Source organism: Podarcis tiliguerta, assembly GCF_965153285.1.
Source record: "Podarcis tiliguerta genome assembly, chromosome: 3".
Lineage (NCBI taxonomy): Eukaryota > Metazoa > Chordata > Lepidosauria > Squamata > Lacertidae > Podarcis > Podarcis tiliguerta.
Window position 1 is genome coordinate 86,517,159 of NC_139536.1, and position 18,530 is coordinate 86,535,688.

General features: G+C 43.5%; 1 protein-coding gene across 40 annotated transcripts in view; it reads left to right on the plus strand.

Annotated features, from left to right (window-relative positions):
- DST (dystonin) overlaps positions 1-18,530 on the plus strand; it is a 315,621-nt gene that overhangs the window by 41,319 nt on the left and 255,772 nt on the right. For 28 of the 40 annotated variants that reach the window (XM_083431241.1, XM_083431260.1, XM_083431249.1 and 25 more), the window contains one exon: positions 1,419-1,626. In XM_083431241.1, the coding sequence (XP_083287367.1) occupies positions 1,419-1,626 (208 nt within the window). Of the gene's footprint in view, positions 1-494; positions 1,194-1,418; positions 1,627-4,758; positions 5,501-18,530 lie in introns of those variants that run through there. The other 12 variants (XM_083431261.1, XM_083431276.1, XM_083431272.1 and 9 more) reach the window with 5 other exon arrangements.

The following is an 18,530-nucleotide window of genomic DNA, read 5'->3' on the forward strand; positions in this document are numbered from 1 at the left end:
GTGGCTTCCTATTAGATCATCATTTTATGATGACGTCAGGGTAATCCACCATGCTGCAAAATCTGTTTGAAAGGGGAAATGCATAGATGTGATAAGACATTTTCTAGCCATTTAAGAAATGGCTGCAATTTAGAGAATTTATATTGCAAACCATACTGGGAAGAACAACACAGGGTCAGTAATCATATGTCTCAAGCTTGGTACTTCTAAGATGACACAGCAGCTGCCACCAAGATGACACAGCACAGGGGACCTAGAAGTAGCCTCTCTTTGATCGGCAAATGTAGGCATTGTTTGCTGATCAGGTGACAAACACATATCAGTGCCTCATAGTCACTTGTTTTGAAACTGATCCCCAAATAAAAAAATTCAGTTTGTCTCTCAACCTTGTGTTTCAAGAGGGCTGAGGAGGCCAGTATATCCCCCCCCCCCCAATTTCCCCAGTTCTTTGTGCCTGCACTGCATCATTTCTTGTTTACATTCCTGGCTGGCTGGTTTAGAGCCCATGGGCAGCTGCTGCTACCTGCTCTGTGGCGACTGGAAAGTCTCTCGTCCAGCCTTTAAGGACAGTGTGTTTACTGAAGCGGCCTCTCGCCCAGCGAGCTTGTGCAACCCGCCCTTTGTGCTTTCCCTTGAGGAAAAGAGCAAATCTACATTTCCTGTCTCCCAAAGTCGTCGCGCTTTAGGAAGCCGGGAGCCCTCCAGACAAAACTGGGGAGCTCCAGAAAGAAGTTGCTCCACCACACAAGGAAGGAAGAAGGAAAAAGAGAAAGAGAGACTCACCAGGGCGTGGTTTCAGGAATATGAGCGCAACAGCAAAGCCCCAGCATCCTGGGTTTGCGATGGGGGGTGAATTTTCCTCACCCCACATTAATGATTGAACCAGCAGCCTAGGGGTGGTACATCTTTTCTTTTGCCGGGCGGGGGAGCCAAATGCTATTGATTTGTAGCCGGGAAGCGTGCTCTCTTTTTTTCAAAATCCATCTCTTCCCTGCTCCCCCCTCCTTTCTGGCTTTATTGTTGGGCAACTCCAGAGGAGCATTGTAAGCTGGTTGCCAGAACGCCAGGCCACTCGTCTCCCTGCCTAAATCTTCCCACATATGGGTTTTCACTAAGCCACCTCTCCAGATCTACCTGTGTGTTGCCGCTGTCTGTGAGATTTAAATACACGAGCAGCAATATAGACAACAATGGTGAGCAATCTATTCATTCGTGTATTAAAAATATAGATGTATCGACTGATCGGTGGGGAGGGAGGGAGGGAGGGAGGTTTCAGTTCCATCTGTTTCTGACTGATTTTCCTAGAGGGCGATCTAAACAGCAAAAGGATGTATTGCTTTATTTTGAGAGCAAAAATTGATTCTCTAGTCTCAGGTTTTTATTTTGCTTTTAATCTTCTTCCCCCCACCCTTCTCTAGAGCTCAGGAAACGCTTCCTACAGATGCTCCATGTCATCCTCTGCGGATTTTTCAGACGACGATGATTTCAGCCAGAAATCTGGTTCCCTGTCCCCAGCTCCGGGTGACACCCTGCCCTGGAACCTACCTAAACACGAGAGATCCAAGAGGAAAATTCAAGGAGGCTCTGTGTTGGATCCAGCTGAGAGAGCTGTGCTCAGAATCGCTGGTAAGACCAGGATGGAAATACATGGGAGATGGAGGGGGGGGGGGAGAGGAAGGGAGGGGGAGAGAGAGAGACTTGCATAGTACAGTAACTGTGCTCACGTGTCCATATTATTGTGGGTTTATTTGTGCATTACAGAGAGTATAAACTGAGAGCTTTGTTTATTGCTTCTGTTATTTGCGTTTTTAAAAGCACACACACGAAACTCATGGTCCTCCATGCTCTATTTTCTAGTGTTGGCAGTGACTAAGCTATTTGGCCTTGGTGTTTTTTTCTGGCTGGGTGGATTGCTGCATGTGTATGGAAGAAAATGCAGCTGCAATACGTGCAGGTGCGGGTGTTAAAATTGCATTGGAGGGTTGCGTAAGAGTGAAGAATATGACCATTTCGTATGGTGTGTGTAGCATAGCAAGGCTGCTGGCGAGATACAGGAACTTGAAGCATGCTTTAGAAAGGGTGCCATCCTCTGTACCCAGCAGTAAATGCAGACTTACTTCTGAGTAAACTTACAGAGGGTTGGTTTACAGAGTACTTCCAGGTTTGATTGTTTGTTTGTTTGTTTTTATAATGGGTGGGTTTGCTTGAAAGTTGCTGAACTAATGTGGGATCACCAGAAGTCGGTTTTCTCTGACTGGTCTTGTTGTGTTTGACGCTAGCAGGGGTCACCGGGCTCCTGAATAATATAGGAGAGGCCCTGCTGGATGCTCTGTATAAGACAGAAGAGCATTTGATCTTCATTGGTTTTGAAATAGGTCAGGGAGTTTGCTTGGCCAACCCGGCTGCAAATTGAGAAGGAAGAGTAATATGATCCGGGAGAGAAAACGCGGTGCCTGTTGTGTCCGTGTTATTCGTAAAACCCCTCACAGGAATGAAAGCACGCAGCTCGTACATGCAGATAGAGCAGTTGTTTTGCAAAGACAAATCTACTTTGCAGCCCTCGCTAATGGGGTGCGCTGGGAAAAGCTTGGTGGAAGGGGCCACTTCAGACTGGCTATTTTATTTCTCAGAAAAGGGGGGGGGCGGGCTCACACCAATGTGGAAGCCCCACCCGGGAAGTTCTGATGTCTTAGCCCGTGATTTATGGGTGACCCGAGACTGTCTGTGGCGTGAACAAAATGCACTTTGCACATGCACACGCGTCCTCCCACAGTCTTGGGCTGAGCTTTGGGAAACGCTTCCGGTGCTTGCCACGATGACTGGACGAAGCCGGCGGGGACGCGGTGGCGCTTTTTTGGAGCCCTCCCTCCTGGCTGCTCCTGTCTTGGCGATCGCGGGAGCCGGGTTTTCGCCCGAGAGTTGTGCGCCTCTGCTTTCTGTGTTCGTGCGTGTTCGGTGCCTGGTTGCAGCTGGCGCTAAGGGAATCGCCGCATGATGCAGATCGAATCCTATTCCCATAGCAATCGAGCCGAACCCTTCCCCATTAGATTCTCAGTAACGCCGTGCGGGGCGCGGAGGGTGGGATGGTTCAGAATGACAACGGGGAGCAGAACCCGAGACCGGCCGCGCCACGTGCCCCCGGTCGGAAGTGATTGCGCCGTTTCCTCCCGTTCAGCCCCCCCCCCCTTTTGCTGCATGTCGCCTGTTTTGGTGTTGGGAGAGACGGGGTGGGGGCATGGAAAAGCCCCACTTGCTTCATCTCTAAGACACTACAGAGAGAGAGAGAGAGGCTGTGGGGCGAGGCAGGAAGGACCCATCCCGGTCTGCTGCGAGGCCGGAATGAAAAGGCTGGGTCGGTGAGCAAGCGGAGCGGGGACAAAACACACACATACATAGATACATGCCTGGCGCGCACGCGCAGCGATGGCTGCCGGCGGCAACAAAAACAGGGTGACCGGCGGTGACACCTGCAGCGACGGAGCGCCGCCCCTTGGCCTCTCGCCACCCCCCAGCTCTGGCGCAGTTGACTCTTGTTGCCCTTCGCCAGGCAGCCGAAAGCGCGCCGAAGGGCAGGAGGAATGGGGCACCGGTGGTGGACACTCCAGGAGCCTTCTTTCCTGAGACTTCGCCCCCCGCCCGTGGCCCTTCCTTGGGAAGCCAAGAGCTATTCCTAGCGGCAATGGCAACGTGCAATGCGCGTCTGCAGAGCGGAGGGAGAGGGCGGCGCTGTGAGTGGGGAGGAGGAGGAGGAGGAGGCGGCTCTCCTCGCAGGTGATCCCGCCGCTACTGCTGCTGCAATGAGGCTGTCTGTGCTCGGAAAGCGCCGGCTGGCCGGCGATGTGGGCGAAAGCCCCTTTGAGACGAAACCGCGGCCAAGCAGCCTCCTTGCTTTATTGTGCAGACAAAGCCGAGCAGGGAGTGGGGAGCACAGCCAGGGAAGGCTATTCAGGAAGGTCACCAGACCAAGTGTTGGGGCGGAAGCCTCCCCTCCAACAAGGAGACAACCTCCAGAGCGCGAGCAGCCGCGTTGTAAAGGTCCGTAGTTTCTGCAGAAGCAGCAACAAAGGGACTTGTGGCACCTTGACAAGTCAGATTTCGAGGGCTGAAAGCCCGGTCCAGAAGGAGAACAGAGAGTGCTGTACCTCCTTCCCACTCCCCTCCTTCCAATGAAGTTGTAGCCTTTGAAAATGAGAAAGGGGGCCCGATTTCGAAAGCGCGGTCTGTCTAAAATGTGTGGGGCAGTTTATTGGGGGTGGGGGAGGAGAAGAAGGGTAAACGGTAAAGGTTTACAAAGCAACAAGCACATACGTGGCAATGCTGTAATATTCAATAAAAGGGACTCTCTGAGACATGTTCGAGAGATGCCTCCCGTATGACACTTGTCACTCGTCTGTCGTTTATTTCAACCCAACACCCCCCCCCCCAAGCCAAGGACCTGGTGCCAAACGCTTGAACCGCATGGAGAGAGGGAGCAACGCAGGTTAATAAAGCTCACCAACACAGCCACGAGCTAGCTGGGAACCGCTAGATTGCAGCCCTGCATAACACGATGAAGCCCGGTCGATAGCGATTGTAGTATTTTTCGTGAGTTTTCACTCCAGACCAGCAGAAACTCTAGAAACATAAGAATCGCAGCGAAGGGATGGCGCTGATTTCAGGAGTGCCTTTTGATAGGACTTACTATAAAGGGGGACTTCAAAGGGCGAGCTCCGCAAAGCCCCTTACTTTTTAAAAGGTTAAATCGATCTTGCGCACACTGACTTGAGAGCAAGCCCCATTGAAGTCCGTGGCACTTACTTGTGAGTAGGCACGCGTATGGTGGCACTGTGATTTCCCCCGCCCCCAGGAAAAGAGTGTGTTCCCGGCAGTTGAGGTAGACAAACGATTTACAGCGCAACTCTACGCGTCGTTTGCTCAGAAATGCAATTCTCCCAGTTGGCTCGCTCTCCGCTGGGTGCATAGGATTGCCTGAAAAAAGCAGGAGGGAAGGAGGCGAAAAGGTCCCGCGACTGAAAGGAGAATTTGGGAAGGGGGTGGGCGCGAAGACCCCGGAGCCCGTCCTAAGGGAGGGGAGGAAAGAAAAGCAGCCGGCGCCGGAGGTCACCTCCAGGGCCGGGTCTGTGGCATCCATGCCTTGCCTGCTTCCTCCGGTTCTCTTTCTCCGGCTGCTAGCTGGGAGCGCAGAGATTTGCTGCTAATGAAATCCGAGAGGGAGGAAGCCCTTTCTATTGGAGGGACACACGTGCTCCCACACCGCTCGGGGAGGAGGGGGCATGGGCGTTTCCTCGGACAGCTTGCACGGCAACAGCCCCCTCCCTCCCTCCAGCCTTTTTGTGCCGCTCCCCAAGGCTGCTTCGCTGCCCGGCTCCTTGGAGGGAACTGATCAAGGCAGTGTCAAAAACTTCAACCATGGCTGGTTATCTCTCCCCTGCTGCTCACTTCTATACGGAGGAACAGGAGTACCTGCAGGCTTATGAAGATGTGCTGGAGAGATACAAAGGTACAGTGAAGCTTAAGTTGTGCCCCGGGCTAACCCGGGAGAGGGATTTACCGGTTGCAGTGCTGATGATCTGGAGCTTTGCCTTAAAATAGCTACTGGTGGCTGCGGTGGAACAGGTGGCAGAATCAGGTCCCTAAGACGTTTGGCTATTCAAGCCCATTAAATGGGGCTGTTAAAAGACAGTATGCTGACAGGGGAGGGTATAGGAACGCATTGAAGTCCGTTGTATCATGGGGGGGGGGGCACTTATCCTGAAGCAAGGCTTTCTTTCTCTCCCTCCCGTTAAAGCGCTTTCCTCTCTGGGTGTGAGAATGCTGCTGATAGCTCAATGAGATTACTGTATTCTAAGACCCTGCTGCCTGATGTTTTTGTGTAGGGCAAGATGTTTCACTCTTCATTTTGCGGCATAGGGCTGCATTCTGGATCACTAAGAAACGACAGCAAAATATGGCTTGGAATATTTTGTTTCAAATAGCAGCTCAAAAATAAAAAAGACGCATCAAAACTATTTCCTTTGCAGTATATATCTGTGCTGAGAATTCCATCCTGTTACGTCTCTCTGTCAACTGCTGTTAGGAGGATGACTTTGCATCTAGGCTAGGAGAACAGTATGAGGCCTTTTCCTCTATTTACTCAATGGAGACAGAAGTTTCTAGCCTCCATAAAATCCCAGTGGCTTCTTGTATCACATTAAAAATAAGTTTTATTATTATCTTATTGTGGGTGATATGGAAATGTACCTAAATCAGATTAGGCATCCGTTTGGAGTAAGGATTTCTTCATAGTAATGACTACAGCAGTTAGTAACTATTGAATGTATTTGTAGCTATAGCTTGGTTTTTACTGTGAAATCCAACATTTTGGCCACTAAATATATGTTGCATGTTTGCCACTTACTGTTGTTTGAGGAACAAGAGGATGTTATGAATTAGTGTTGATCTTATTTGCATAATTATTTGATTTAAATATTTGAAGTGATAACATGTCCCAGAGTTGACAAGGTTTTAGCTGACCTGGGTTTTAATGGGGATGGCATAGTTACAGTTCTTTTTATTTAATAATCTCATTCATTTCCACCTTTGGCGTTACAGAAAAATACCTTGCAATGTGATATTGCAGATTTTGTCTTATCCAGTTGTTGTAGCTTGCACTGAATCTGCCTTGCTTATAATTTATGTATCATTAAAAGGAATTGAATGATTCTTTTGTGTCTATAGCCAATTGCATAAGTGCAGCTATGGAGCATGTGCAATGTCCAGCAGTTAAAAAGCATTAGGCAACTATTAGCTGAGATCTGGTAGGCTGCCTTAAAGATGCTTATAGAAAGGAAGAAGAACAATTCTATTGTTGTGGCACTTCATTACAAGTACTTTTAAAATAAAATTATTGGCTATTTTTAAGACTGCTGGGATGAAGCTTTAAATCAAACCCGCTCTGCATTACCTATTTCTTCTAAACTTACACTACTACGCTTGATTATTTTTTAAGGTTTCCTTCCAACTCCAACCAATTTTCAGTAATGCCCAAATTCATAAAAATGCTCCATGCCTGACCTTTTTTCAGTTATTCTAATTTTTCTAGGTTTATGTTTTTAGGACCTGTGTTGACAGGATTGACATCCTGTGTAGTCTAACCATGTTCATTTGCATGTTTACTCAGAAGTAAGGATTCATTGTTTTCAATGAAACCTATTGCCAGATAAATTTGTATAGGATTCCAGTCTTGGTTGTGTAATCATAGTCCTATTGAAATGTGGAGTAGCCTTTAAACCCCCTAGTCTTGGAAAGCTTGAAACTGAGACTTGAACATACGCCAAGACACCATAGTGGACACAAGCTCTTGGCACATATCCACTACATGTCTAGAAATGCACCTTTTTTCTTCATGTTTACTATGAGAAACATTGCTTGGGCTTGCTGGTCCTGATGCAGCTGTAGTCATAGCAAACCAGTCACGCTGTAACCCTGCTTTGCTGACCCTAAATACACATTATAATTAATATCAAAAGGCACATCCAACCAGTTCAATAGGAACTGGGTGAGTATTACAGTGTAGTTGGTTATATGTACCCCAATGCACAGTCACACTGGATTTGGTGGTCTGGGCTCCAGATGTCCACTTGCACTGGGTCCAACCTAGTGTACCCAGTCTGTACACTGTGAAGTTGCTCTTAGATTTGAAAATTACCTGCTTTTATTTATCTGGATGTGCTCTGAAGGTGTTGCGATGTCCAAGGGGTACTTGGACTAGGTGCATTAAGTCTGAAATGTGAAATACAACAGAAGTTTTATGGTTATAGCATTGGAAAGAACAAGAAGTATCTAATCCAAATCTCAGTATATCACATTCAGTTTCTTTTTCCTTATGCCTGGCCTGCATAGCTCTTCGATTACTTTATTTGAGGGCTTCTGAAGTGTTATATCCAGTCGCTGGGAAAAGAAACAACCTTTTGGACTTGTCACAGAGTATGGAAAAACTGGCAAATTCATTGCAGAATAATATGTCCTTAAGCCAGTTAAGCTTTCCCATCAGAATATCAGTAGTATGACTTCACTACAGTGGCTTATCCTGATGACTTGTTTATGGGAGCTGATCTAATCTGAAAAGAATGACTACAATATATGCGGGGAATAGGGAGTGACATTTTGCATAGCTAGGGAATAAAGCCACGCTTGTGCTAACTTTCCTCATCAAATATTATATGCAGCTTCTGCATTGCAAGATGTAATCAGTTTTCTAAATTCCAACATTTCCCCCTTGGTTACAAAACACTCTTGGTTATTATCAGGGTGCCAAGTTATCTATGGCCCAGCTGTTGAATACTGTAACTAGCAGAGTCAGCTGTAGAAAATTCATTGCCGGTCTTGTGGGTGGGAATCACATGATGCTATGTCTGATTAGTAGATCACAAGTGTTTTATTTAAAAACTTGTATATTAAAAAAGTATAAATTAGATCAATATTTTACCAAGGCAGGCAAATAAGATTTTGGATCAGCAACTTAGTTTAAGAGGCATCCACTGTGTGCAAACACATGCCTGTTAAGCATATTTCTAGCTGTGACCATAAATAAAGAAATGGCAACTGCTCAGCAAATATGAGAGCACAGAAGAGTTGTGAGCTACTGGAGAAGAGAGATGTGTTCTAATTTGTGCATAAGACTGAGCTATTTGTTTTTGATTATTGTCTTGATCCTTTTGAAACTTCCATACACAGAAAATTTCTAAAGCTCTCAAATGCACTAACTCAGCTGATACAGAAATAATTATGAATGCAACCACTTATTCATGGATGAAAATCGCTTCTTTGTTGTTGTTTTTGCTCCTTCAGAAAGGATCCACTGAGCTGCTTTCTGTGCGATGAAATGTCTTTTATATTATAAATCTGTGACTTTAATTTTGTTTGTGATCTAACATGAAAGTCACTGGCCAAGACTATACATACTTTGTGGGGTTAAACAAAGTCTTACTCAAAGTAAACTTATTGAAATTAATGGACTTAGCTTTGTCATGTTCATTGATTTCAGATAATACTCTTGAGTAAAACTTAGCTGAATACCAGCCAACACAATGTAACAAAATAATGTTGGAATACATTTCACTTAGTATCCCATTGATCTCAGCTAATAGAAGACCGTTGGCAAATCCTATTTGGGAAGTATACTCCTGTGAAAATGAGAAGACATCCATTTTTTAAAAGAATAAATATAATGCATTTGCTGTACCCAATTCCCATTCATATTGTCTTACTATATATACGCCTTACTATATGCACACCATCAGAGTAGTTTTTGTGTGCGTGAAATACATGGTACCGTCGTACGTTGGCTCTCGAACGCTTTGGTGTGCTCGTACGTTTCGGCTCCCAAAAGCCGCAAACCCGGAAGTGTTCCAGTTTGCAAACTTTCTTTGGAAGCCGAATGTCCTACGCGGCTTCCGATTGAGTGCAGGAAGCTCCTGCAGCCAATTGGAAGCTGCACCTTGGTTTTGGAAGTTGAACGGACTTCCAGAATGGATTCCATTTGAGAACCAAGGTACAACTGTATAGGTAAACTGTATCAACCCACATGCCCCAATGTTGTTATTTTTACTTGTAACTTACCACTTTCATGTGCATTCCCAGGAAGTAAACCATAGAAAGAAGCTACACTTGCTTGCTAATGGTGCCTGTGAATGAGCTAAGTAAAGACCTTTTAAATGAATCTCTTGAAATCCTGACTCATGGAGTTTGACAGGCCATTTATTCACTTTTCTGCACTCTATTCTGCCAGTAGCATACAAGCCTTTCTGCTCTAGAGTTTTTGTTGGGTGCTTTAACTTGCTAACTGTTAGAATGTTTGTGAGAAAGTTCCATGACATCACAGCCTCTCAACCAATGGCTATTTTTGTGCAAATACATGTCTTCTGTCCTTGAATTTGACACTACATTGACATCCATGGTCTGAAATGTGTTTATGATCTTAGTCTTAGCTACTGTGTCATTTCAATCATAATAACATTTTTTTAGATAATGGGAAAAGTGTAATTGGCAGTGCAGATTTTTCTGGTTTATTGGTTATTTCCCCCCAGATTGCTTTATAAATGGTTCTGCTCACAGACTAGCAAATGTTAGTTGTGACAAAAATGCATTTCATTGTTTTAGGTGGGACAGCAGGTCACAGCTGACTTCTGCTGAATCACTGCGCTTTTCAGCTCTATTTTATTCCTCACAGGTGGTTAACTTGAATTCTAATAAAGGGACACTCAGAATTAATTCAGTGACTAGAAATATCCTAACCTCTTAAATTCATTTTATTTTAATAATAATAATAAAGCAAAACATCTGGTTTAAAATTTAATGCATAAATTATACATTGGTCTGCAAGCTTTAATATTAATTGTCACAACGTAGTGACTAAAACTTTAATTGCTGGATTTATCCTCCATTAGTACCTGGAGTTTTCAAAGAAGCAGAGGTTCCTAAAGCCTTTCATGCTTCTTAAGTATTATATTGATGTACAAGTTAAAGATAGCTGTTCCATCCAATGAACAATTTTTGCTTAGCTTACTCAAGTATATGTTCTTTTAAGTACCCTTAAAATACATTGTCCCCCTCCTTCATGGATCTAAAGATGGTTGATATTTTGCACTAGGTAGATGAAGTTTCATATAATAAATAAATTTGGCAAGCCCTGGGTTCAAATTATAGCTCAGCTGCGACTGCTTGATCCCTCAACTCCACATCTCCATTTGCAGTAACAGAATGATCATATTGGCCTCTCTTATATGGTTGTTATGAGGATTACTCAGATGCTTTTCCATTGCTTTGAGTGTTAGGAAAAGCACTGCATATGTAATTATTTGAATAATGATTTTTAAGTCAATCCTAATTGTATTGATTTTAAATGTGTATTGTGCAGTGAACCATAGTATTTAATTGAAATGCATACCTTTCTGGCTTATATAGATTAAAAGTGACATAAATACTGATCATTAAGATAGCTATTTGATCTCCCACTTCCAAATTATTTTCTCATTACTTAAACAGTTTGTTTAAATTTACTATAAGGGTAACACTAGGTTGTTGTTGTTGTTTACTCATGTCTGACTCTTCGTGACCCCATGGACCAGAACACGCCAGGCACTCCTGTCTTCCACTGCCTCCCTCAGTTTGGTCAAACTCATGCTGGTAGCTTCGAGAACACTGTCCAACCATTTCTGTTGGACATCCCTGTTGTCCCCTTCTCCTTGTGCCTTCCATCTTTCCCAACATCAGGGTCTTTTCCAGGGAGTCTTCTCTTCTCATGAGGTGGCCAAAGTATTGGAGTCTCAGCTTCACAATCTGTCCTTCCAGTGAGCACTCAGGGCTGATTTCCTTAAGAATGGATAGGTTTACCTATCACTGATTTGGACTTGTGCCCGTATCTAAAATGCCAGCAGCCAGGTTAAATTTGTGCATAGTTACAATGCCAAGTGAGGCAGGAAAAAGCAGTCTCATGCTGTCTTCTGTATAGCTTAGCCACAGCCCAAAGAGTGCAGAAGTGTATCTTGTATGTCCCTTTTCATCCCCCCTGCCAAAATAGATATGTTCTTAAAGTCACAGAATCACAAGGCATTAGAGACAGAAAAGAACAAGTTCAGAAAGCCCGTCATTCTTTTGCCAAAGCTGGGTTTCATTCCACAATTGTTATGTAATTAATGTAATATAAAACATTGTTTACATTAGTTTTATGATGAGCCAGAAAAGGACAGCTTTTGGACATCACTTTTCAGTCAGTACTACTGAAAAAAAAAGCTGGTAACTGGTGCCACCTCTCACGACAGTGACAGGTACGAAGACACATCTTAAACATGATTTCAACCTTGCAATGTGCCGTTTCCCTGGCGAAAGTAGCAGTTGCACTGTTACCGATAAGCTGTGTTCAGCTGGAACTCTGTACATGTTGTGATACTCTTTAGCTTTCGAAAATGGAAAAAAATTAATTAATTGGGCATTTACTTATTTATTTATTCATTAGCACACCACTTAAAATTAATTCCAATCTTCCTTAGTATTAAGGCTGCCTACTTTCTCCACCTATCAAGGAATCTGTGTGCTTCACCTAGCGATGTAGATAGACCTGGGTAACATTGTAGCTCTGGAAATGCAAAAGCTATCTGCTGTTGTCATCTTTCCTCTTTCAAATTGGTCTTGGTACAACCAGGTTGCTGCATAGCAACCAATCTTTTGTGGCATTTTCTGATAATTTCTGTTGGCTTAATAAAAGAATTACCTTAATAATGGATTTTGTCTCCAACCCATTTAAACTGGCTGCGCCTGCTTCCCACTGTGTAGTCAAGAACATACATCCTACTTACCCTGCATGTTTTGGCCCTACCCAAAAGCAAATAGGCAGTACATGTGTAGGACCAGGCTGTGGAGTTACCTGGTTGCCGTATTTGCAGCCAGGGTGGAATTTGCCCACAGACACATTGGGCTGGTTTGTAGGTTTTGCCTATCTCACAGCAATTGTCACAACTTGCTGGCAGTAAAAGGCATTGGGTTGGATCCTTAATGTAGTCAGATGGGGTAGGGAGGAGCCTTACCCACCCCTCCAGATGAAAGTATCAGGGTACCCCAATAAAGAGGTCCAAGGGAAGGGATTCTGTCCATATCCCCAGATGGGAGCTAACAGGCATAGAACTCCCCAGGTGGCATCCTAGAGGGGTCACCTGTATTTGATGTGCGTCATGTGGGGATCCTTAACCCAGGGTTGACCCTTATGAAATATATCAGCCAGCAATCGGCCTGGTTGATTCAAAATACATACCCAATGCCTATGCCAAAACCTACTGACAGCCGTAATAAAAAATGTGGCCATTTCGAGCCCAGAGTGTTGTCATGTCATGTATTGTTTCCTGTGCCCTTATCCCAGCGACCTCAGGCTCAGTGTTACTGAGTCTGCAAAATGAGTGCAACGTTTGCTGCAGCTTGCTCTCCTAGTGCTAAAGCATAATTGTTATTATGCAAAAAAATCTGCCCATTATCCCTGCACTATACAGTGGTACCTCTGGATGCAAATGGGATCCATTCTGGAGCCCCGTTCGCATCCAGAAGCGAACACAACCCGCATACGCACATCTGTGCGCGTGGGGGTTGCGATTCGCTGCTTCCACGCATGCCTGTGACGTCATTTTGACTGTCTGCACATGCGCAAGCAGCGAAACCCAGAAGTAACACGCTCCGTTACTTCCGGGTCGCTGCAGCGCGCAACCCGAAAATACTTATCCTGAAGCTACTTCAACCCGAGGTATGACTGTATTGGAATGATCAGTTTTTAGTTTGCCCAACTTTCAGTCTTTAAGGAAGAACTATAGGATTAAGTAACCGCTTTTAAATAAAATGTTACATTGAAAGTTAAAAATGTGCATCATGATTCAGCTAGAATTAAGCACTTAACTTAATTGTAGTTAAGACCAGTTGAAATCAATGGGAGAATGAAGAATGTGTTTAACCCTCTTCCCTTAAATCAATGGACATAAAAAGGCTTAACCTTCCCATATAGCAGTTATTCCTGTTTGCTTAAAGCAAGACCTGTGCCTATAATACCTTTAATGTACTTGGAGCTAAGTGTGCTTTTAAGAACTGCTGTTCAGAAGAACATTCTGTAAATGTCAGATACGAATGCAGCCTTATTGCATGCCTGAAATATTTCTTGAAAGACAACGCCTTGATTTTCTGACATTCAAGTAAATATTCCATGTGATGAATTATCACAATCAAATTTCAAAAGGATAATAATACTTGTGCATTTTAAAGTAAGTTAAAATATTGAAGAAGTGATTTTAAAGTGTCCTCACCCTGCATTTTCATGCTGTCAAATGCTATATAGTGTTGCTGTTGTACAAGTAAAATTATGTATGTAAACTTCATACGCATAAAGTTTTGGGATACCAATATCACTGAGGTTGGATTGTGGTATATCATGTACAATATCTGCACCCAAGAATCCTTTCAGACTCTATCCAGTCCAATGATGCATAGTGAATAATCTTCTAGGATAAGGGCTCCTCCCTTCTTGAATGAACCCTCCTCTTGGAGCTTAATATTCAGCTTTTTAAATCAATAAACACCAGATCTGTAGTGGGTGATGTTGTTACAATCAAAATGGGCTTGATTCAGTGATACTTGCAAGCCAAGTGAGCATGCAGAGATGCCTTGTCTTCTTGAGATTTATTCCAGTGTGCAACACAGCTCTCGGTTTGCAAAGAGATGCATGCATGGACTGTATCTGCTCATAGATATTTTGCTGCTTGAAACAAGATACTGTATTGAGGTACATGTCTGGAACTGGATTTACACATGGGTAATAAACACCCTTCTGCCATTTGCATCAGCGAACTTAGCAGCAGGACAATGATCCCTGCTATATCTGTTTATACTTCATTAGTATGCTTCCAGGAAAAGTAAATTTCTCATTACTGAGGTACTTTAAAGTGCAAAAAAACTGTAAGTAGAACTATGATCTGGAACATAATCTTAAATGTGGACTGGACTGCACAAGATATTCATGGAACATAACATGGACAAAACTGCTGATTCAAATGTACAGTGAGTCAAAACAAGCAAGCCTAGACCTTGAGACCTACATCTCAAGTTTCACATATCAGTTCATTACATGGGACAGAAGCTTCTTTGCTCTGAGTTGAACTAGCAGTACAGTACTGAGTTATCTGTCGATTCCAACATTTTTTACCACTGGAACTAAAATTAGTCGTGTTCTGCTTCCCTCTCTATCAGGAGCTGGCAGAAGTATGTGTGGCAGGGTGTCTCTCTCTGTGTGTGTGTGGTTTTATGGTATACAAACCATACAAAATTGAAACTCATACACAAATGACTAAAGGAGTGAAAGCATTGTGTAACCATTATTATTATTGACAATAATTTATATAGCCCCACAAAGTGCAAGAAAATAATGTATAGAACTACAATAGAAGTGAGGAGACTTCCATTACCTTTGCTCTGTTCTGCACTGTCATCATAGCCCCTCGTGATGAACACTCTGTAGAGTAAAAATAGCTAAAATGATGACAAATGCCCATAGCAGACACAGCCCTGAGAATAATAATCCACCCCGCAAAGATCTCCTGTGACAATCGTAGCGAAACAAATGTTAGATGGGTCTATTTTCAGGCAGAGCGCCCACAGACTTCAGTGATGGTAACCGCAAGATAGGACTGCAGGATTAGTGTTCAGATTCTTCTGTTGTTAAACAATTTCATACGGGAGATAAAGCGATTCACCATGCTAAAATTTAGAAAGCTTAGTACAGCTTCATCTGTCTGAAGATACTTGGTGGGATTAGAGATGAGAATTCCTTGTTTGGGGGTGCAGGGACACACACACGCACAGAGGGAAAATATTAGAAAAGTTTTTCTCATTTTCCACAGCCACTCACTAATATTTGATTATGGCACATTGTAACTTAGGGGAAATACTGGAAAAACCACCGCCACTGCCCTCACATAAAATGTATTTGGTGTCAAAATGATAGGGTTCTCCTTTCACCACATCCACCCAAATTGAGAGGTTTTCCTCTTTTAAAAAAAGTTTCTTCTGTTTCAGCTTGATAAAATGCAGTTTATAATCTGTTTCTAAGCCCACATTGTTCCTTTTATGTTTACCACAATGTCAGTAATTTCAATTTTCATATTTCATTCCCCCTACTATACTTGTCAAATAGTAAAGACATGATTGGGTACTGTAGAGTACAGCAGTATGCACTCTGTCTCTAATGGGTATATTTAGTAATTTTCTGTTTGTACCAAACATTTTATTTTTTACTTTTTGTTCAGTTTGGTATTCTTATAAAATAAAAAAGGATTTTTTTAAAAGGTGGGAAACTTGTTGCATTAATAAGTCACAGAGTACTGCATATATTCCAATGGCCAAATGCCTGGCATCATGCAAACCCATGGCATCATAGTGTTATGTGAGAACCAGACCACTGAGAGGCTGTGCATTATACGTACACTGAACCCACTGACCTGGTTGTTCAGGTTTTGGAGTCAGTTCAAGGTTCAGGAACTTGCTTTCTGCCGTACCCGCCTGCTTTGTCCCCTTTCCTTGCACTAGCCCCTTTCCTGGGTTTCTTGCCTAGCTTTGACCAGAATGGACATTTATTTAGGGAGGGGGAGAACCCTTAGGTAGACTCAATGCAGCTTTCATTGCAGCAAAATACAATCATGAATGCAAGATGTTTCTGGTATAAATTGTGACATTCGAACTCACACTCTTTCTAGAGCTCCACATGCCCTTTTGCAGTGTCTCTTGTGACGATCACCAGCTTCCTTGGGTTTTGCTTGAGGCATCTAAGGATACAGACTCCCATTTGGCAATTTCAAGTGAGTGTATGGTTGTTATATCATGAATCAGAAAGACCTTGAGGATCTCCATTGCCACGACAACTGCAGCAGATGGGTGGAATCAATAGATAGCATTCAAACGCTCCCTAAATTCCCAGTGCCTAGAAGCAGCTCCCTTTTGTGCAGCAGTCACTTCAGATGGAGTTGAGGCTGGCTGGGAGAGTTAGATCTGTTGCTGAAATCTCCGTCAGATGAGTGTAGATAGCAATCTCTTGCAATTAAGATGTAGACTTCCAACACCGATTTGTTGGCTTTGAAGGCAGGAAATATTTTTCTGTATTGGCAATGAGCTACTCTTGCAAGTGAAATAAAACTGCAACCCTGAAGGCCCTGGATTAGGGATGCTAAATCCTACCTTATTGCCTCTGTGATAGGCAGTAAATCGTTGCTATAAAGCTGTCAAGTAGCACATTTAAGTTGATCAGGACAAAACAGGGGCATTTGGCTATTTCTGCTTCCCCACAGCATCACGTCTATTCATCTCTTGCCTCATCTGTACTTTTGCCATCTGAGCTCATGTTGAAGCTTTGGCTATTGACCCCTGCTTTTGCCTGGCTTGCTTGTATGTATTTCTAGTGTGCCTCTACATTCCAATGCTTTGTTTGCATTGACGTTAGATTCTTGGCAGCCTCAAGCATAGTGATTCTGAAATATTCCATTCCAACCTGGCCCTTGCATCAAGTCAGAGGTGTTGGCAGGCTGTTTTGATTTTGTGATGGTTTAAGTGCAAAGGGAGACGACTGAAGCCAGTTGCAATGTTCTAGTGTGGTAGCCTCACACATGCGAATAATGGTTCCGCATTGCTAGCTGTGGCAGGAAAAAGAGCCCCCACAGCCTCGCATGCCATAGCAGATAGTGGGAGTCCTGTGTGCATGCTGCGTTCTGGATCACAGGGACTGTGGGATTGCAATTCAGCTGAATAGTTAATAGTTACTTTATGTATTGAGACCCTCTTCATGCATTTTTAAAGACTACATTAGCATGTTGAAACAATGTGTAGCTTATGTTTTGACATTTAGAGTGTGAAGCTGTGGTTTTGTTTTGTTTTTTAAAAAATAGTAACCATGTAATGCCCAAGGGTGCATACGAAATGCATTTTATTTTTTTAAAGTAGGGAGTAGCTCTCTTTATCTCTCCTTGTTTTTTATATTGATTTGCTGTCAAAATCCAGATGTGAGATTTACAAGAAAAGCAGTAGGATTCACTGTCTGGATCTGGTGGAATTATTATTAAAAATGCTACTATAATGTAAGCTTTAGAGACAGACATGCCTGGTTTTGAGCATTGTATTTAAAACATTTGAGGGGGGGTAGACTCTCTTCTTGCAAATTAAATTCTGCCCTTCCCACAGGACAGAAAATGTTTTATCTACAGCTGTGCATAAATCCACAACAACCTCTTTCCTCTCTTTTCTGTGAACTGGAGTGGCCAGTTGGCCATTTAACTCAGTATTGTTGACAATGAAATACTGGAAAGCCATTTTGAATCAGAGGGGTCATTTGGGACAGGGGACATTCCCAGCCCTAACAGGGCAAGCTAAGGAATGAACCTGGAGCCTTTTTGCATGCAAAACAAGTGAGGAGACTTAAGATGGTGTAATTACACCTGAATTTAACTGATCCTTCCTTGGTGAAATTAAACAATGTAGGAATCAATCTTAAAATCTGCAGGCTTTCTGACTCTATACTGTACATTGACACTGGTGGATAATTTAATACTGTTGCTTTGGACAGTTGAATGTCTAGTCCCATTTGCATTTGGAAATTAGTGACTTGCCCAGAATGACTTTCATTCACCCATTAATCTTAGTATGGCCCTAAAATATGGAATAGGACAGATGGAACAGGGGCCACATGGGTCTCCAGGCAGACAGTTGTAAGGCTGCTTGTGTGTTTTTTCTCTCATGAGTTGTAAAAACAGCCCCAACAAGCAGAGCATGGATACAAATTCTACATTGCTGTCCTTTTTCCTAACTCAGGACCTTTTCAGACATTATAATCTCTGTAGAATCAACACTTGTTGGCGGCAGGGGGGATTGGAATTGAGGTAGCAGCCTCCATCCTTAATCTGCACACTTTGATCAGCACTGTAGTCACAGAGCCTGCGTGTATTTAAGTTGTGTATGCATAGGGTTGTACCCAGTGAAGC